We start from the raw sequence: 21,746 nt of genomic DNA, 5'->3' as shown, positions 1-21,746 counted from the left end.
ATAAAAGATAAACATGTATATAAAATAATGTCCCATGCCCAGTGCTCAGTTCTTCCCTGGCCAGAATTAATTACATTGATAATTGTTAAATGAATTAACTAACAGCTTCCAGGACACTGGAAACCCACGTCGGTGTCCATGCCGTCGGACATGAACCTAACGAAGCCTGGCGGGTCAGAGGTGACGTGCATGCTGATCCAGTCCTGGTAGCGCGACACGCGGGCGTAGACTCCCGGGATGTTGGGCAGGGCGCAGCCCTGGCCGAAGCTCACCACCCCGGACTGGACCCAGCGGGGTGGCGTGCTGTTGCTCATCATGCGGCTCACCATCGGCCCGCCAGAGTCTCCCTGAGGAAATGAGAGATTCATGATATCGTTTATAATAAGTCCCCGGCAAAAAACGTTGAGAACCCCTGCCGAGAACACTAAACATCCTTTTTCTCATACCATCACTAAACACATATACACCAAATACATGGCAACTTGAAGTAATATAATATTTCATCATGACTTTTCACAAAAAAAATAAATAAAACATCATACGTACCCCCCACTTCTCTCACGCCTAAAATTATTTTAGGGCAAAGATATGTTTTTTGACTTTTATTTACTTTTATGGATACGATTAAGCATGGTAAACCCGGTTTCTAAACAGGATATAGACATCTGTCTGCATGTTTATATTTATAGTGAGTGTCTGCGTGTGTTGTGCACGCAAATGCGCGTGCATTTGTGTGCGCACGTGTCTTATGGGGCGTTATGATTAAATGAAACATCTTTGCAGATACAATGGGGTGCCACGTCCCCCCACTTCTAAAAGTAGCACTACAACACTGGATAGAAGGATATGATGGACAGAGAAAAGGTATGATCTGTCACCTGACAGGAGTCCTTTCCTCCTTCATTGAGGCCTGCACAAAGCATGTTGTCTGTGAGGCCATGGTAGCTGCATGTACACTGCTGGTTCCCCACGACCGGCACATCGACTTCCTGAAGGTTCTGGGGAGAGGCCAGTGGAACTATATTGGAAGAGAGGAAAAGGGACTCATTTGTCTTAGGCCCGACTCACACCTTTCGATCTAGCATACAACATTGATGCATGCTAGATGTATACAAAGGGTGTGATACATCTTGCCCCAATGCATTTCCAATGGAAGTCACATGGTTTGACACAACATTTGTGTTGTACGGCTTTCGGCTGTGTTTTGACTGCCCCCCACCCCCTCATACAACACAAATGTTGTGTCAAACCATGTGACTCCCATTGGAAATGCATTGTGAGCTTGCATCAGTCAATAAGTCTCATACAACAAGCATACATCAATCTGTTGTGCACGTGTGAGTCAGGCCTTAGTCTGTTACAAGTAAGAGTAATTCAGAATTCAAAATGTACTTGAGCAAAAGTACAAAAGTATTGGCATCAAAATGTACCGTAAAGTACCAAAATTAAAAGTAATCATTGTACAGAATGTCCCATTTCAGTCAAGTCCACAAAGTAACTAGTAACTAAATTTTGGTGGCATAGGAGCTAAAATAATTTAGTCCCTTGTTTGTGTCGAATCTGGGTTGCACATAGTTTGTTGCACTCCCTCTGGTGTTGTGGGTGTGGACTTGGTTAACATTAAGGAAGTATTTAGACAGGTACATTGGTATCTTGGTGGTGTATTGAATCTTGTGGAACAGACCCAGCAAGATGCTGTGCTCTGTCATCGACCCTAAGCCATTCCAGCCTGTCAAAGTGGGCAGGGGTGAGGTGGGTTCGGGGGGTGAGGCCAAGTAGGAGCCTGACCAGTTTGTTTTGGGATGTCTGGAGCCTTGTTTTAAGGGCCTTTGAGGTGCTGTGGTACCAAGAGGTGCATGCATAGTCAAAGAGCCCTTGTACGAGGGCTCCTGTTAGGGCCTTCAAGGTGTTTTTGTTGACCAGTGAGGAGATCCTGTAAAATAATCTTGTTCTTTGGTTGACTTTTTTGATTACGTTGCGGTGGCCATTTTATCACTGGAAAGATTAGCCTCCAGGATGGAACCTAGGTAAGTCATTTCATCTTTTCGTGTGATAATATTGTCACCCACTGTAACCAAGAAGCCATCTGCCTTGCTGAGATTACTATTTGATCCAAAGAGAATGGATTCAGTTTTTCCCAGGTGTAAAGATAGTTTATCAGCGAGCCAGGTGCAGATTCTACCGAGTTCAGAGCCGAGGGCCTTTTCAACCTGCAGTTTAGTTCCTGTCCGAGACTAGCAGTGCTGAGTCATCTGCGAACAGAAACAAGTTGCAGTCACAAGCTGATGTCATGTCGTTTACATATATTAGGAACAGTAAAGGCTGTATGCTTCCTTGTGGAATACCACAGCTCACTGGGAGGGGGGGGGCAGTGTTCCGTTCACCTCCACCATCTGTTCTCTCCCCTCCAGGTAGGATTGCATCCAGCTCACTGATGTGCTATATAAACCAATTGCTTTTAGTTTGTTAACCAGTATGGAGTGGTTCACTGTGGCAAAAGCCGTTTGGAGGTCCAGCAGGACAATGCCGCAGTATTTGCCAGCATCCACCTCGTGTTTGATGTGGTCGCTCAAATAGAGGAGGCATGTGTCAGTGGAGTGAGATATTCTGAAGCCAGATTGAAACTCGTACATTAATTTATTTGTGGCTAGATACTTTTCAACCTGTTCATAGACTATTCTTTCACTTCGAGATGGAGCTTAGAATAGAAATAGGGCGGTAGTCTAATTTACTCCCTTTCTTGTGCAAGGGGGTTACTTTGGCCAGATTGAAATCTTGGGGGACCTGTCCCTGTTTGATGGAGAGGTTTACTATGTGGGTGATGATTGGAGCTATAGAGATGGCCGAGTCTCATCAGTTGTTTAAAATCGTCTTTACAAACACCTAGGTTTCTGTAGAAGGTTTTAATGTGCTCTACACCAAAGAGCCCAGAGTGGGAGAGCAGTTTGTTAACCAGCGTTGTTGCTATGTTTGTAAAGAAGACGTTCAAGTAGGCCACATCAAGCTTGTCAGTGATGAGAGTGTCGTTCGATTTGATGTTTATGTTTGAAAACCTGGTTTTCAGTTTCTGACCGCAGCCTAGTTGGTTGTTGAGTAGCTTCCATAGCTCCCGAGGATTGTCTTCGTTTTCCTCAGCTTTATCATTGATAAAGTTTATTTTATCTGATTTGGTCATGGCAGTAACAATATTTCTTAGCTTGTTTCGTTGGGTTTTTATGTTCGTATGCATATTATGCTTTGCTGGTTAAGACTCACCCGTGGCTCCCGAGTCCTGACATGGAGCTGCCGGTTAAAACTCACCCATGACTTTCCTGTGAGGTTAGGATTAGGTTTCGGGTTTTGGGTAGGGTGTCTGTCGGACTAATGTGTTTGGGACTAATGCCTGTCGGACTGTTAGTGCGTTGGACCAAACACTTGCATGCACCCGCCTTATTACTCACCACCACTACCGTCCCCCAGCCAGTCACCCAGCTCATAGTTCCACTGTAGAAGGTGCTGTTCGTCGCCGCCAGACAGACCGGGCGGATGTACGGCGTGAAGGTGACGGGGTGGGAGAGCCTCAGCAGAGCCATGTCGTTGTCATTCGACATCTGGTCGTACTGAGGATGGTTGATGATCTGCACCACCGTGCGGTTCACCTCATTGGGGTTCATCAATTCTTGGGACTGGCGGCCCAAGAAGATGATATAGTTGTTATTGGGATCAGGGCTGCAAGAGAGTGTGTGGAGGAGGGGGTAACAATGAATTACCTGAGGTATGCACATACATAAAGTGAGTGGTAAATTGAGTGGTAAATTGAGTTTATTATAGGCGTAGATATTACTATAGACGCCTTAACAGACGACGTCACACTGATAAGCAACAGCATGCGCGCGCATCACGGCAGCAGAAGAACACCACCTCTCATAAGATGCAATGGAAAAGTTCTAACGGCACTAACTGGATTTTTATTGTGATCTCTCGCCCTTGAAATATATAATCCCTGGTTTCTGTTGTGTTTGAACAATAATAGCAATTCAAAACAGTTGTCCTCAAAACCACACCTCCAGTCGCTGTCATAAGAACGGGAGGAACGGCAGCAGAGCCTATTTGTGCACGGCTGCACGCGCACCTGCAGCCCATCAAGTATAATGTATGCTTCGTTCCGCAATGGTGTCGCGCACGCAGACCTCTACGCTCACAACAGTCGCATATGCGATGTGAGCTTGTATATCAGCTGTTCTCTGTGTGCAATACTGTTGGGCTTTGAAGTATAAATGTCTCCTAGGGTGCACCTCACTAGCCAATTAACTCACAAGAGGAGGTTGAATGGACTGAAACCAGCGCTCCCCAAAACAACAGGTTCGGAGATCTGTTGGGAATTGATTACATGAAACAGTCACCCGTGCGCCCAGTCCCAATGTTTGTAAACAATTAATTGGTCTATATTACTTTTCTGTTTGGATGTATGGGCTGTCGAGGCCAGAAAGTAGTTTCTTTGCCACTTCCTGGTATGATGATGATTTCACACACGCACATGCAAAACGCACACAACCCTTATATGAACACTGATAGTTATGTGGACTAGGGATTCAACTATCAATTTTTTTTCTTAGGGATTATTCTATAAATTTGCGATTAATTTAACTAAAATATTTTGATAACACGTCACATCGCAATGCCTTGTGAGCTTGTAAATCAGCAATTTTCAAAAAAAATTGACCTTTCTACTTTAATGACGTGCAAAAAACAAGGATTTGTTATTAATCATTTCAATTAATTAAATGATGTCTCACTTTTGGAAGCAGTGGGCAGCGGACAGCACCCATTCACTGTTGATGAGGGAACCTCCGCAGAAATGATAGGAAGTCTGTATGCTGACCTGCCATGGCCAGCTGCCAGGCGGCGCGGTCTGCCCTCCGACGATCTTCTGGTTCATGGGAGCCTGGCCGCACACTTAACAAAACAACACACTCATCATGTGTACTGAAGATGATGATTATTATCACTTCTACTAGTTTGGGATGGGACCATAATCGTTATTGTTTATCGCGATGTAATCGCTCACAATTATCATACCGCGAGAAGATTTAAATGTATGGTGAAATTGTCCTCCATCACATACTAGGATTAATTAGCGTTTGTTGAGCTGCAAATTCGGTACCAATTCAATACCACTTAAATCCTCCTCTACACTTGATAAAACAGAGCACAGCAAGTATTGCAAGTTTAGTCATATAAGATTGTTGTACGAGTCTAACATATTCTATTTGAAAGTACATTGCTGCATAAATAAATACTATATACTTGTGTTACGGACCATGGTCCTTCTGAGTATTTGTTATTGATGTTGTGATGGTTAATTAATGGAGTTGGAACCAGTGGCGGAAACTCCGTGGGTTCAGAGGCGCGATTGAACCCCCTGGCATTTTGGCAAAGGCCCGACTGAACCCACTGCATTTTGGCAAAATATATCTATATGCACTGCAGTAAATTATGCACCCACTGACTGTCCACTGAAACTTTCCCTCCCCAGTGGTCATGTTGTCATGCACGTAGTCACATACCTTTACGAGGGGTTACACAAGATAGGTGTTGGGCCGCGGCGCATGCCGCATTCAAATGCTAATAAGGTGGCTTTTGTTCGAAAAAACAAAACTCGTTTTTTTTCCACCGCTGGGGGGGAGGGGGCGTGGCTGCTTGAACCCCCTGCCGTTATAAGAACTTTCCGCCTCTGGTTGGAACAACTAAGGTTCGGGAGGTTTGGCCAAGCAGAAGACAACCCACCTGCCTGCCATCTCCACCCTTGCCAACCAAACTCCACCCTTGCCAACCATGCAAACCACTCACCCACCTCCAACTAACCTGGCCACTCCTACCTCGCCCATAACTGTGGGTACTTAAACTCAAGTGTCAAAAATGCCTTGTGCCAGTTTCTTGTAAACACGCACACCCTAACGTTACAAGAGAATAATCGCGCATTTTTCTCTAGCTACTATAGCCTAGCACAAACAGCAAAACTCTCTCAGCACGTCAGATCAAGGAGCGCCCGACCTTAACAGGTTGCTCCACATCCACGCCGAGGAGGACGAGGACCTCTTCCTCGGCATGCCGACCCACCAGGACGCTAACGCAGTGCCCGACACGCCACCAGACCAGCAGGGCTCCAGGTCAGCAGCTGTCAAAGCACCTCCTCGTCTCGCCGCGTCCCTTAACAGGACACCCCGGGAGTTCCGCGAGGATGCACTCACCTCTCCAGCAATGCAGCAGAACCGTGCCGTCACCTCCTCGCGCGGCTCCAATTCTGCCACGTTAATATCGGATTGGACTGTCGTCGGTCTCCAACGGGCGCTCACCTCGAGAGGCATCCCGTTCAGCAGGACCGCCAGGAAACCCATCCTTTTCAACCTCCTCACGACCACCCGCATCGCACAACATTCCGACAGCACCACAACAACAACAACACCAGCCTCGCCAGCCATCGCGGGTCCGTCGCACCGCAGTGACGTCATGCGTCGTCCTCCCGGACCAGGAGAAGCCCAGCAGGCGCCCGTTCAGCCGAGAGGTGGCGTCGTAACGCGGCAGGCCGCTCTGCCACGCCACAGTAAGAGGAAGGCTGCCACAGTGACATTCAGAGGCAGCCTTTTTCCCCAGACGTCCACCCTCTCCCCCCCCCACCCCCCCTCTGAAAGAGCTCCAGCCACCTCAGCTCTCCCTACCCCCCACACTGCTAGTGTTTTCCAGCCTCCACACATCTCCCCATTACATCATCCACCCGGGTCTTTCCCCCATGCCCAACCTGTTCCTCCCCCCCATTTCCAGCAGGCCGCAGCACCCCACCTCTACCCCCCCCCCACCCCACCTCCTTCCCCTCCCCGTACTATTTCCAAGCTCCACCTCCCCTAGGTTTTCCCCCAGCAGCACCCAGCGCCCCACACAACAACGTGTCTTCTCTTCCCCCCCACCCAGTGTTCCCCAACCGCCCCCCCCCTGCCTTCTCCCTCTTCACAGCCACGCCAGCACCCATCCCGCCATCAGCCATCGCCCTCAACGCCCCCATGGTCCCATCACACCTCCGGTCGCAGATTCTTCAAGGTATGGACATTGACCTCTCATCACTCATACGCCCCTCCGCTAGCACAGCCCAACACCGGTCAGTAGACCTCGGAGGAGTCTCCATCACACTCCGTGACCTCACCCCATCCACTTCCTCCGTCCTCACACCCACTGAGTTCGTCCTTGCCTTCTCCATTTTCCGGGACATCATATGCACCTCCTTCCCTTCCCGCCGCCAAGAACTAGATGACCACCTTTACCTCTGCATGGACCTCTGCACACGTTTCGGGGGAAGCTTATTCTATGAATATCACCGCCAATTCTCCACCAGGGCCGCCTCCAGATTACAACAATTTAATACCACAACCTACTGGGGCTCCCTCGAGCTAGAGCTCTACTGCAGGATATTCGCCGGCAAAACTTCAGAAGCATGCAGTCTTTGCAGCTGCCCCATCCATCCCACCACCCAATGCACCTTCCGAGCTCCAGTACCCCGCCCCCACGCCGAGCACCAATCCAGCTACATCCCCCCCCCCTCCTGAGCGCCACCACCTCCAGCAAGGTTTTCCCCGCCTCCTCCAAGGCGAAAGACAGGCGTGGCCGCCCGCTCGTCTTTGTCGGCAGCAAAATTATCTGCAATAACTTCAATGACGGAGGCTGTGATCTGTCTTCACGCAAATTACTTCACATCTGCACCTTCTGTGGCAGCTCCCACTCCCGCCCCAACTGCACTGACACTCAAGCAAAACGCCTATCTCCCCAACACCAACCCCCCACACCTTAACCCTCAACAGCTACATCCTCTGCACCGGCTATTCAGGCCCCCCCACCAATGCCACGCGCTAAGCCCAGTTCTACCGTCTTGTTCTTTTGGGCTTCCCATCTCCAACACCTTCCTCAACCCTTCTAACCACCCACTCACCCGACACGCCCAGCACGCACGGCATCGGGTTCGTAACAACAGTGGTTCAGTCGCCACCCGCTCCTGATTCCATTCCTACTCCGCATGGTCCCCGCCGATCAGGACACTCCCCGGAACACTCCTTCGGCTACTCCTCCAGAACTGGAGCTGCGTCCGCAGCTCCAACAAAGGAGTTCCCGACCACACAACCCAGACCCTCGGCCCGACGGCCTTCCCAGGCTCATCACAGCACGTCTGCTCCAACGCGCCTGATCTCCACGACACCCACCGTTCCAGGGTCTCGTAAATTCTGTTAAGATACTTTTGGGGTTCTACTATACCACTCAGGCTCACGCCTCGACCCCTAAGCCAAAGTATCTGGGTCCGCCCCCTCGAACCTCTGGTCCCACCATGTATTCTAAGCCTTGGCCGTTTATGATGCACACTCCATGCTGCGCATGCGGCGCATCCATAGACGACCATGCTGCTTCACCACGTATTCCATGCCCTGGCCGTCCATGCCTCGCGTCCCGTGCTTCGCATGCGACGCGTCCATGGGCGACCACGCTGGCTCCACCATGTATTTAAGCCTTGGCCGTTTACGATGCGCTTCCATGCTGCGCATGCGGCGCATCTATAGACGACCATGCTGCTTCACCATGTATTCCATGCCTGGCCATCCCTCGCGTCCCGTGCTTCGCATGCGACGCGTCCATGGGAGACCATGCAGGCTCCACCATGTATTTTAAGCCTTGGCCGTTTATGATGCGCTTCCATGCTGCGCATGCGGCGCATCTATAGACGACCATGCTGCTTCACCATGTATTCCATGACATGGCCGTTTATGCTGCGCACTCCATGCTGCGCATGCGGCGCACCATAGACGACCATACCCCGCATGCATACTTCAAGCCTCTGCATTTGTGACCACAAGTACCCTACTCCTTCATTCAATAAACCATCTTAAAGGGTTCCTATGTCTGATGCTTGGTCTTTCCTAGTGAATGATGATAATTAGTTGAGCTGTGAATAATATTTATAGTATGGAAATGTTGGTCTTCTGTGGATGGCTTGTATTATAATTTGTTTCTTTCTGTGTTTCATGTAAGGTATTGAATGGAGCTGAATGGAGTATGTTGGAGAGTGAGAAAGGCTGATGGCTGGCAGTGAATGATTGAATGCAGACTTGGCTGTGAGATTGACAGGTCCATGTTCGGACCTGCCCCTCCTTCCTGATTGGGTGTCTTCGCCCACACCCTAATCCCAGTTGGCTGTGCCTAGTTGGCTGTTGCCTATAGAGCGCCGCAGTCCCAGCCCCCTTTCAGAAAAGCGAGTGGCCCAGGAAGTGGAAGCCCCATGCATTCTCCCATCGGCACTTTTAATATAATTTATTTAAAGACGGTTACGCCGCGGACAAAGCCAATTCGGATCGTGACGAATCATGACAATGAACACAATATTTTGGGACGATCAAATCATTAGAAAGAAGAAAAGAAAGTCAGGAGACAACACTATTTGTTTTATTTTTCGTCTTATAAATTATTTACGCACATAAAGTCCTGGGGACTTGTTTCCATCGTGGTCCGTATTAACCCTAGAACGCTAAACATCCTTTTTGTCACACCATCACTAAACTCAGGTATATTTTACCCAATGTTAAAAACACACGCAAAGTAGATATTATGGGGGGCCCTACTGTATATCATAGGGGAGCAAAGTCAGTGAAAAATAATAATAATGAAGCTGGGAACCTTTTATCCACCCATTCCTGGTACATGAAATGAGAGAGAGAAACAGGGGCTAAACACGGGTGAAATTCACCTGAACACCTGCCTGTAGAAAATAAAAAACAGGGATGTGGGCAGGGAAACAAACCTTCGTTCTATGATGTCACTGAGCATCATGGAGGTACTGAAAGACCCACCCACCTCAGAAAATATAATGTGTGCAAAAAAGAAAATCTAAAATATGCCCCGACAAGTCTTTGCCACAGACACATTTGGTCCGAGGTGCGCTAGGGGTCGGGAGAGGGTGGGTGGTACGGGCAAATCGATGACCCCTGGTTACTTTCCAGAAAAAAATGCCCTTTGTGACGCGTTCTTCTTTTGCACAACACTGTCATGCGATAAACTAATATATGGAAATATTGAAATGCTTGCCTGACAAGAGATGATGAGCAGACTCTGAGCTCTTTAGAAAAATAAGCAGTTATTTTAGATACCTTAAAGTGAGAAATTGAATGAACTTAAACAGTGCTGCTAATCCTGGATGCTTGCCAGACACATATTTTGATGCCTGTTGTGAGTAACAGCCTGAAATTAAAGACAAACGGTGCAGATAAACCTGGATGCTTACCAGACGCAGACCACGGTTGTTGTGCAGAGTCTGAAATTCACAGCAAAGAAAGACATTAGTAAAGAAGTCTCAGTACACAGCACAGATTAATATGGCGGCAGGAGGAGGGAACTTGTGAACTCAATACTGCCGCAATTTGGCAGTATTGTAAGTAAGTCAGGTTCAAATTGAGCACCCATTTGAAACTGTCGTATTAAAAAGTATTACACTTTGTCGTTTGTGAAACTAAATGAAAATGACCAGTGAATCAGCGGCTGTTCTCACAGTTGGCATCGACATCAGAGACATTAGTTGCGTAACATCCTTCCAATTGCAAATTCTCGCATACATATAAAACACACATCCAACTAAATCCCACTGCAACATCAGAACCGATTTTCAGTCATCCATACACATAATCTTTTGCATTATAATGCACGGCAGAATCCCACTTGAGAGACAGACCCCACAACTACCTTTGTATACCAAGTGAAAGCCAGGGTAGCTCACTGAGTGATCACTATGGAACGCCAAGTGCATAAAGTTGGAAGTGCTCTCAATATTCTCTGGGAGTCTGCTGCCATGAAAGCTACCAATTAGATGACTGTTCTTGTCCGGCCCATCGTAGATGGACAGGAAGTCATAGTGGGGCTCAAGGCTAAAGCTGTGGTAAACAAAACAAAATGAACAAACAAGTTATTGTGCTCAGTCTTCTCAGATTGCGCAAGAGGTTTAGATTGTAAGATTCAAAGAGTACAGTATTTGTCATGTACAGTATGCTTGAGACTACAATATTTGTCACGTATGCCTGAGAGCAGTGAAATGTTGGTGAGACTCCAGAATGTGCAACCCATGCATTACTATACAATATCCTTGTAAAGTACAAACTAAACTAATAATAATAATAATAATAAAAATATTATTTTATATTTTACTTTTTTGCAGATGGATTCCAAGATTGTATATAAAGTAATAAAGGGGCGCTCGGGTGGCGCAGTGGTAAAGTGCCTGCCCACCACCGCAGAGTCTAGGGCTTTGAATCAACTGCGGTGCATCTGGCTTTGAGGGAAGCCAGGCTGGGAGGATGATATTTGTCACCGTACTCCGTACTGGGGCTGTACCTTTACCTGTACCTGTGAGCAGGGAGTGTTGGGAGGAGCCGGACGAAGGATACAGCAGTGACTCAATGTGTGTGGGGAGAAATGTATTGACTAAAACTATGTATTACTTTACTACTAAAATTGGGGAGAACAGGGAGTAAAAGGCAAAAATATATAATATTACTCAAGTAATAAAGTGTAAACTAGTAAAAACCTAATAATTTTGGTGAGTAACCAATACCATAGACTAATAGGATATTATTATATATTTTTTGCATAGCATGCACCACAGTGCTATAGCAGTGAGTCATGACAGGCGATTTGCTTTGCCATCCAGACAAAGATAAAGCACATAACAAAAAAAGTTACTTACCTGATGAAAGCTAATGAGATGACATAGTCAGAGTGGACAGCAATGAGCCAGTCACAATCTTTGTTGTTCGGGTAGGGATGGGGGTAGTTTGGAGAAAGAATTAACCCAGAAGATCCTGTCACATTCCCTCCACATGGAGCTTGAAAGTAGATGAAGTAATGAAGTAGATTTGAACAAAATGACATAATTATACATAATTTCCAGTAGTAATTAAATTGAGGGGGAAAACTGCAGTTTCCAGCCCATGTGGTTAAGCTAATGTGTCTTTAATGTAATGATAGGGTAAGAGCAATATTTTATAACAGCTTTTGAAAAGATAAGTAGCTAGTTATAAATACATATTTGACTACTTAATGTAGTTTTCTACAGCTTGAATCATTTTTCTTCCCACTGCCTGGTGTTGGGGAAATGGAAATATATTTTAAGATGAAAAGAAAATCCTCAATGCAATTCAAAAGCACTGACAAGATTAGGAATTTAGGAAGCTAATAAAAGATAAACATGTATATAAAATAATGTCCCATGCCCAGTGCTCAGTTCTACCCTGGCCAGGACACTGGAAGCCCACGTCGGTGTCCATGCCGTCGGACATGAACCTAACGAAGCCTGGCGGGTCAGAGGTGACGTGCATGCTGATCCAGTCCTGGTAGCGCGACACGCGGGCGTAGACTCCCGGGATGTTGGGCAGGGCGCAGCCCTGGCCGAAGCTCACCACCCCGGACTGGACCCAGCGGGGTGGCGTGCTGTTGCTCATCATGCGGCTCACCATCGGCCCGCCAGAGTCTCCCTGAGGAAATGAGAGATTCATGATATCGTTTATAATTAGTCCCCGGCAAAAAACGTTGAGAACCCCTGCCCGAGAACACTAAACATCCTTTTTGTCATACCATCACTAAACACATATACACCAAATACATGGCAACTTGAGGTAATATAATATTTCATCATGACTTTTCACAAAAAAATTAAATAAAACATCGTACGTACCCCCCACTTCTCTCACGCCTAAAATTATTTTAGGGCAAAGATATGTTTTTTGACTTTTATTTACTTTTATGGATACGATTAAGCATGGTAAACCCGGTTTCTAAACAGGCTATAGTATAGACGTCTGTCTGCATGTTTTATATTTATAGTGAGTGTCTGCGTGTGTTGTGCACGCAAATGCGCGTGCATTTGTGTGCGCACGTGTCTTATGGGGCGTTATGATTAAATGAAACATCTTTGCAAATACAATGGGGTGCCACGTCCCCCCACTTCTAAAAGTAGCACTACAACACTGGATAGAAGGATATGATGGACAGAGAAAAGGTATGATCTGTCACCTGACAGGAGTCCTTTCCTCCTTCATTGAGGCCAGCACAAAGCATGTTGTCTGTGAGGCCATGGTAGCTGCATGTACACTGCTGGTTCCCCACGACCGGCACACCGACTTCCTGAAGGTTCTGGGGAGAGGCCAGTGGAACTATATTGGAAGAGAGGAAAAGGGACTCATTTGTCTTAGGCCGACTCACACCTTTCGATCTAGCATACAACATTGATGCATGCTAGATGTATACAAAGGGTGTGATACATCTTGCCCCAATGTATTTCCAATGGAAGTCACATGGTTTGACACAACATTTGTGTTGTACGGCTTTCGGCTGTGTTTCGACGGCCCCCCACCCTCTCATACAACACAAATGTTGTGTCAAACCATGTGACTCCCATTGGAAATGCATTGTGAGCTTGCATCAGTCAATAAGTCTCATACAACAAGCATACATCAATATGTTGTGCACGTGTGAGTCAGGCCTTAGTCTGTTACAAGTAAGAGTAATTCAGAATTCAAAATGTACTTGAGCAAAAGTACAAAAGTATTGGCATCAAAATGTACCGTAAAGTACCAAAATTAAAAGTAATCATTGTACAGAATGTCCCATTTCAGTCAAGTCCACAAAGTAACTAGTAACTACATTTTGGTGGCATAGGAGCTAAAATAATTTAGTCCCTTGTTTGTGCCGAATCTGGGTTGCACATAGTTTGTTGCACTCCCTCTGGTGTTGTGGGTGTGGACTTGGTTAACATTAAGGAAGTATTTAGACAGGTACATTGGTATCTTGGTGGTGTATTGAATCTTGTGGAACAGACCCAGCAAGATGCTGTACTCTGTCATCGACCCTAAGCCATTCCAGCCTGTCAAAGTGGGCAGGGGTGAGGTGGGTTCGGGGGGTGAGGCCAAGTAGGAGCCTGACCAGTTTGTTTTGGGATGTCTGGAGCCTTGTTTTAAGGGCCTTTGAGGTGCTGTGGTACCAAGAGGTGCATGCATAGTCAAAGAGCCCTTGTACGAGGGCTCCTGTTAGGGCCTTCAAGGTGTTTTTGTTGACCAGTGAGGAGATCCTGTAAAATAATCTTGTTCTTTGGTTGACTTTTTTGATTACGTTGCGGTGGCCATTTTATCACCGGAAAGATTAGCCTCCAGGATGGAACCTAGGTAAGTCATTTCATCTTTTCGTGTGATAATATTGTCACCCACTGTAACCAAGAAGCCATCTGCCTTGCTGAGATTACTATTTGATCCAAAGAGAATGGATTCAGTTTTTCCCAGGTGTAAAGATAGTTTATCAGCGAGCCAGGTGCAGATTCTACCGAGTTCAGAGCCGAGGGCCTTTTCAACCTGCAGTTTAGTTCCTGTCCGAGACTAGCAGTGCTGAGTCATCTGCGAACAGAAACAAGTTGCAGTCACAAGCTGATGTCATGTCGTTTACATATATTAGGAACAGTAAAGGCTGTATGCTTCCTTGTGGAATACCACAGCTCACTGGGAGGGGGGGGGGCAGTGTTCCGTTCACCTCCACCATCTGTTCTCTCCCCTCCAGGTAGGATTGCATCCAGCTCACTTTATAAACCAATTGCTTTTAGTTTGTTAACCAGTATGGAGTGGTTCACTGTGGCAAAAGCCGTTTGGAGGTCCAGCAGGACAATGCCGCAGTATTTGCCAGCATCCACCTCGTGTTTGATGTGGTCGCTCAAATAGAGGAGGCATGTGTCAGTGGAGTGAGATATTCTGAAGCCAGATTGGAACTCGTACATTAATTTATTTGTGGCTAGATACTTTTCAACCTGTTCATAGACTATTCTTTCACTTCGAGATGGAGCTTAGAATAGAAATAGGGCGGTAGTCTAATTTACTCCCTTTCTTGTGCAAGGGGGTTACTTTGGCCAGATTGAAATCTTGGGGGACCTGTCCCTGTTTGATGGAGAGGTTTACTATGTGGGTGATGATTGGAGCTATAGAGATGGCCGAGTCTCATCAGTTGTTTAAAAACGTCTTTACAAACACCTAGGTTTCTGTAGAAGGTTTTAATGTGCTCTACACCAAAGAGCCCAGAGTGGGAGAGCAGTTTGTTAACCAGCGTTGTTGCTATGTTTGTAAAGAAGATGTTCAAGTAGTTGGCCACATCAAGCTTGTCAGTGATGAGAGTGTCGTTCGATTTGATGTTTATGTTTGAAAACCTGGTTTTCAGTTTCTGACCGCAGCCTAGTTGGTTGTTGAGTAGCTTCCAGAGCTCCCGAGGATTGTCTTCGTTTTCCTCAGCTTTATCATTGATAAAGTTTATTTTATCTGATTTGGTCATGGCAGTAACAATATTTCTTAGCTTGTTTCGTTGGGTTTTTATGTTCGTATGCATATTATGCTTTGCTGGTTAAGACTCACCCGTGGCTCCCGAGTCCTGACATGGAGCTGCCGGTTAAAACTCACCCATGACTTTCCTGTGAGGTTAGGATTAGGTTTCGGGTTTTGGGTAGGGTGTCTGTCGGACTAATGTGTTTGGGACTAATGCCTGTCGGACTGTTAGTGCGTTGGACCAAACACTTGCATGCACCCGCCTTATTACTCACCACCACTACCTTCCGTCCCCCAGCCAGTCACCCAGCTCATAGTTCCACTGTAGAAGGTGCTGTTCGTCGCCGCCAGACAGACCGGGCGGATGTACGGCGTGAAGGTGACGGGGTGGGAGAGCCTCAGCAGAGCCATGTCGTTGTCATTCGACATCTGGTCGTACTGAGGATGGTTGATGATCTGCACCACCGTGCGGTTCACCTCATTGGGGTTCATCAATTCTTGGGACTGGCGGCCCAAGAAGATGATATAGTTGTTATTGGGATCAGGGCTGCAAGAGAGTGTGTGGAGGAGGGGGTAACAATGAATTACCTGAGGTATGCACATACATAAAGTGAGTGGTAAATTGAGTGGTAAATTGAGTTTATTATAGGCGTAGATATTACTATAGACGCCTTAACAGACGACGTCACACTGATAAGCAACAGCATGCGCGCGCATCACGGCAGCAGAAGAACACCACCTCTCATAAGATGCAATGGAAAAGTTCTAACGGCACTAACTGGATTTTTATTGTGATCTCTCGCCCTTGAAATATATAATCCCTGGTTTCTGTTGTGTTTGAACAATAATAGCAATTCAAAACAGTTGTCCTCAAAACCACACCTCCAGTCGCTGTCATAAGAACGGGAGGAACGGCAGCAGAGCCTATTTGTGCACGGCTGCACGCGCACCTGCAGCCCATCAAGTATAATGTATGCTTCGTTCCGCAATGGTGTCGCGCACGCAGACCTCTTACGCTCACAACAGTCGTATCTGCGATGCGATGTGAGCTTGTATATCAGCTGTTCTCTGTGTGCAATACTGTTGGGCTTTGAAGTATAAATGTCTCCTAGGGTGCACCTCACTAGCCAACTCACAAGAGGAGGTTGAATGGACTGAAACCAGCGCTCCCCAAAACAACAGGTTCGGAGATCTGTTGGGAATTGATTACATGAAACAGTCACCCGTGCGCCCAGTCCCAATGTTTGTAAACAATGAATTGGTCTATATTACTTTTCTGTTTGGATGTATGGGCTGTCGAGGCCAGAAAGTAGTTTCTTTGCCACTTCCTGGTATGATGATGATTTCACACACGCACATGCAAAACGCACACAACCCTTATATGAACACTGATAGTTATGTGGACTAGGGATTCAACTATCGATTTTTTTTCTTAGGGATTATTCTATAAATTTGCGATTAATTTAACTAAAATATTTTGATAACACGTCACATCGCAATGCCTCGTGAGCTTGTAAATCAGCAATTTTCAAAAAAATGTGACCTTTCTACTTTAATGACGTGCAAAAAACAAGGATTTATTATTAATCATTTAAATTAATTAAATGATGTCTCACTTTGGGAAGCAGTGGGCAGCGGACAGCACCCATTCACTGTTGATGAGGGAACCTCCGCAGAAATGACCGTAGTAAGGCATCTGTATGCTGACCTGCCATGGCCAGCTGCCAGGCGGCGCGGTCTGCCCTCCGACGATCTTCTGGTTCATGGGAGCCTGGCCGCACACTTAACAAAACAACACACTCATATGTACTGAAGATGACGATTATTATTACTTCTACTAGTTTGGGATGGGACCATAATCGTTATTGTTTATTGCGATGTAATCGCTCATAATAATCAAACCGCGAGAAGATTGAAATGTATGGTGAAATTGTCCTCCATCACATACTAGGATTAATTAGCGTTTGTTGAGCTGCAAATTCGGTACCAATTCAATACCACTTAAATCCTCCTCTACACTTGATAAAACAGAGCACAGCAAGTATTGCAAGTTAGTCATATAAGATTGTTGTACGAGTCTAACATATTCTATTTGAAAGTACATTGCTGCATAAATAAATACTATATACTTGATATCTTTCTTGTATCTTACCATGCGTGCATATCATTACTGTCAAGCAGAAACACATCTCCATATTTCATGATTTTTCATCAATTCATCCCTACGTTAGACTTTGCTAAACACCTGCCTGTAGAAAATAAAAAACAGGGATGTGGGCAGGGAAACAAACCTACGTTCTATGATGTCACTGAGCATCATGGAGTTACTGAAAGACCCACCCACCTCAGAAAATATAATGTGTGCAAAAAAGAAAATCTAAAATATGCCACGACAAGTCTTTGCCCCGCACAGACACATTTGTCCGTGTATGGGCAAGTTGATGACCCCTGGTTACTTTCCAGGAAAAAAATGCCTTTTGTGACGTGTTCTTCTTTTGCACAACACTGTCATGCGATAAACTATAACTAATATATGGAAATATGGAGATGCTTGCCTGACAAGAGATGATGAGCATACTCTGAGCTCTTTAGAAAAATAAGCAGTTATTTTAGATGTCTTAAAGTGAGAAATTGAATGAGCTTAAACTTAAACAGTGCTGCTAATCCTGGATGCTTGCCAGACACATATTTTGATGCCTGTTGTGAGTAACAGCCTGAAATGAAAGACAAACGGTGCAGATAAACCTGGATGCTTACCAGACGCAGACGGTTGTTGTGCAGAGTAACAACCTGAAATTCAAAGCAAAGAAAGACATTCGTAAGGAAGTCTCATCAGTACACAGCACAGATTAATATCATGGAGCATTTCCGTGCAGCATACAATTATGTCATGCTGCGTTCACTCGGGCATCTTTGTATCTTTTGCATCTGCCAGCTGTGAAGTGTGAACGCAGCATAAGTGGTGGGAAAGTTCTTTTTTTTTTAGGAACTAGTTCAGTTCACATTTCAATTTTTTTTTTATTAACTAGTTCATAGTTCATCATTAAAATTTTTGAACTAAAGTTCATCGTTCCAAAAAATGAACTATTATAGTTATTTTTCGTTATCTTTTTTTTTATTATTATTATTATTGCCACAGCCCGCCATATAAAACCGCAGACTTTATTCCAAATGAAGTCCTTTGGGATTAATAGTGACAACGTTTACAATATCCACATTACCATTATCCAAATAAATTCCTTGTAATTTTTTATATATTTTTTACATTTTGCAAAAATTGCTCTTTTGCAATGTGAAATGCCACCGAATTCTTAATTATTTCTTAAATTTCTTAAATTTCTGATAGAATAAGGGGAAAGAGGCGAACCCTGTTGGAATAACGTATTCCTTCCACGCGCTAAACTGGCTGAAAGAAATGGCTTAAAAAATCCTGTTCTCTCTAGGCAATATTCTGATCAGTAATTTGTTCAGTACATGCGTTTACGAATCTCTCCAGTTTTTTAGTAAACATTTTTTTTTAAACACGATCGAATCGGAATAGGCAGAAGATTAAAGCTTATGTATGCACATCCCACCAATAGTGGAGGGATGTAGCAGAATAATTATATCTTGCTTCACTTAGGCTATATAAAAATATGTACCCAAAAGAAAAGAAGAAAAATCTATTGTAGCATAATGCAAACTAAACAATAAACAGATCTTTTCTCACCTTTGAACTGTAGGATGAGTATCAGAGATATCCCGTACAGCAGTTTGTGGAGGGCCATTTTCTCTCGGTTTCACTTGTCTGATCACATCAGCGTCGTTAAATAGCTTTTGATATGTCCTCAACTCCTCCCATAAAGTACGTGGCACCTGACATTTTTAACATGCCACTGGTTTCATCATTCTTCTTAGCCTATAATGACAACATGCCCACAATTGTGATGTCAGGGTTAAAGTAGTTGGCTATATAGTAGTAGTATAATAGGGTGGTGGCACAATACCAAATCTGACCACTAGTGGCGCTAGTGAGCAATTAATGCATAATTTGCATAATTAATTATGCAAATTAGTAATTAAAATAGATAGATATAAATAGATATAATTAGCATAATAATAAATCATAAATATAAATATCCATAAATATAATTAGCATATAATAGTTTATAATTAAATAATAATAAAAACTAATGATAGTTATTTATAAATGCATGATGTGTGTGTGATTAGCTGATCTCATCTCTCTCTCTCTCTCCCTGCCTCTCCTTGTGACATGCCTCCCCAAAGGCCAGCAGAGATGCTGACTCGAAGGTGTGAAAAACAAACAAATGTAAATTTGTTTGTTTGTCACTGGGGGAGTCTTTGTGGAATCCCATGGGCCAGGTGCGACATGCAAATTAAATGAAGCGCTGGGGGTGGGGTGGGGGGATGAGTTCTAACCAGGTGCCAGACATGCAAATTAAATGAAAGCGCGGGGGTGGGGTGGGGGGGATGGGTTCCCCCTCTTTGTGGAATGCAAGGTGCCAGACATGCAAATTAGATAAACACAGAGGTGGGGGGGATGGGCTCCCCCCTCTTTGTGGAATGCCATGGGCCAGGTGCGACATGCAAATTAGATGACTCACTGGGGGTGAGTCCTTATCTTCGAAGTGAATTGTATGCATAAATTAATCAAGTTAGTAATAACATTCCAGGATTCCTTAAATTCCTTACATACATTGACAGTGGGTGTGTGATTCCACCTAGTGGTCAATATCTATATAAATATTTACACTGCAATACCATTTATGCCCTGATGTGATCTCAGTCATCTAGGGAAATGTTTTTCAATCATTGGTCTGGGGACCACCAGTGGTCCTTGAATGTAATTATTGTGTAAGTCAAGGATAACCCCCTAGTGGTCAATTTCTATAAATATATTTACAACTGCAATACCATTTATGCCCTGATTTCAGTCACCTAGTGCAAATGTTTTCAGCAATGGTCCGGGGGCTACCGATGGTCTTTGAGAGGGTTCAGGTGACACTCCCCAGCTAAATCATGAAGAGTTGGTAACCAAATAGTCTCCTTATAGATCTTTAACTCTATACTTTTCAAAATGTTGTGTTTTTTTTAATTTTTTATGTTTCATGTTGTCCAAATGGGGTTGGGTATTGTATATCTTGTATTATTTTTTGTGTTTTGTGTTGTGTCTTTGAATTTTGCATGCTTCATGTGGTACTAGGTGTTTGGGTTATTGTCTGTCTTGTATTATTTTTGGTGTTTTGTGTTGGGATCTTTGATTTTTTTATGTTTCATGTTGTCCAAATGGGGTTGGGTATTGTATATCTTGTATTATTTTTTGTGTTTTGTGTTGTGTCTTTGAATTTTGCATGCTTCATGTGGTACTAGGTGTTTGGGTATTGTCTGTCTTGTATTATTTTTGGTGTTTTGTGTTGGGATCTTTGAATTTTTTATGTTTCATGTTGTCCAAATGGGGTTGGGTATTGTATATCTTGTATTATTTTTTGTGTTTTGTGTTGTGTCTTTGAATTTTACATGCTTCATGTGGTACTAGGTGTTTGGGTTATTGTCTGTCTTGTATTATTTTTGGTGTTTTGTGTTGGGATCTTTGAATTTTTTATGTTTCATGTTGTCCAAATGGGGTTGGGTATTGTATATCTTGTATTATTTTTTGTGTTTTGTGTTGTGTCTTTGAATTTTGCATGCTTCATGTGGTACTAGGTATTTGGGTATTGTCTGTCTTGTATTATTTTTGGTGTTTTGGGTTGGGATCTTTGAATTTTTTATGTTTCATGTTGTCCAAATGGGGTTGGGTATTGTATATCTTGTATTATTTTTTGTGTTTTGTGTTGTGTCTTTGAATTTTGCATGCTTCATGTGGTACTAGGTGTTTGGGTTATTGTCTGTCTTGTATTATTTTTGGTGTTTTGTGTTGGGATCTTTGAATTTTTTATGTTTCATGTTGTCCAAATGGGGTTGGGTATTGTATATCTTGTATTATTTTTTGTGTTTTGTGTTGTGTCTTTGAATTTTGCATGCTTCATGTGGTACTAGGTGTTTGGGTTATTGTCTGTCTTGTATTATTTTTGGTGTTTTGTGTTGGGGTCTTTGAATTTTTTATGTTTCATGTTGTCCAAATGGGGTGGGGTATTGTATATCTTGTATTATTTTTTGTGTTTTGTGTTGTGTCTTTGAATTTTGCATGCTTCATGTGGTACTAGGTGTTTGGGTTATTGTCTGTCTTGTATTATTTTTTGGTGTTTTGTGTTGGGATCTTTGAATTTTTTATGTTTCATGTTGTCCAAATGGGGTTGGGTATTGTATATCTTGTATTATTTTTTGTGTTTTGTGTTGTGTCTTTGAATTTTGCATGCTTCATGTGGTACTAGGTGTTTGGGTTATTGTCTGTCT

The 21,746-nt window shown here is 44.3% G+C and overlaps 1 protein-coding gene across 1 annotated transcript in view; it reads right to left on the bottom strand.

Moving 5' to 3' along the window:
• LOC308335328 (transmembrane protease serine 9-like) overlaps window positions 1-19,117 on the bottom strand; it is a gene marked incomplete at both ends in the record, with an annotated part of 44,474 nt that extends 25,357 nt beyond the window's left edge. Inside the window, 10 exons of the mRNA XM_080792346.1 lie at window positions 104-347; window positions 879-1,018; window positions 3,425-3,708; window positions 11,744-11,801; window positions 12,287-12,530; window positions 13,069-13,208; window positions 15,626-15,897; window positions 16,967-17,132; window positions 18,108-18,140; window positions 19,060-19,117. Coding sequence (XP_080648472.1) covers window positions 104-347; window positions 879-1,018; window positions 3,425-3,708; window positions 11,744-11,801; window positions 12,287-12,530; window positions 13,069-13,208; window positions 15,626-15,897; window positions 16,967-17,132; window positions 18,108-18,140; window positions 19,060-19,117 — 1,639 coding nt within the window. The remainder of the gene's footprint in view (window positions 1-103; window positions 348-878; window positions 1,019-3,424; window positions 3,709-11,743; window positions 11,802-12,286; window positions 12,531-13,068; window positions 13,209-15,625; window positions 15,898-16,966; window positions 17,133-18,107; window positions 18,141-19,059) is intronic.
• Between the last annotated feature and the right edge of the window lie 2,629 nt (window positions 19,118-21,746).

Source organism: Protomyctophum bolini, assembly GCF_963924005.1.
Source record: "Protomyctophum bolini genome assembly, chromosome: 20".
Taxonomy (NCBI): domain Eukaryota; kingdom Metazoa; phylum Chordata; class Actinopteri; order Myctophiformes; family Myctophidae; genus Protomyctophum; species Protomyctophum bolini.
This window is presented reverse-complemented; position numbering and strand designations above follow the sequence as displayed.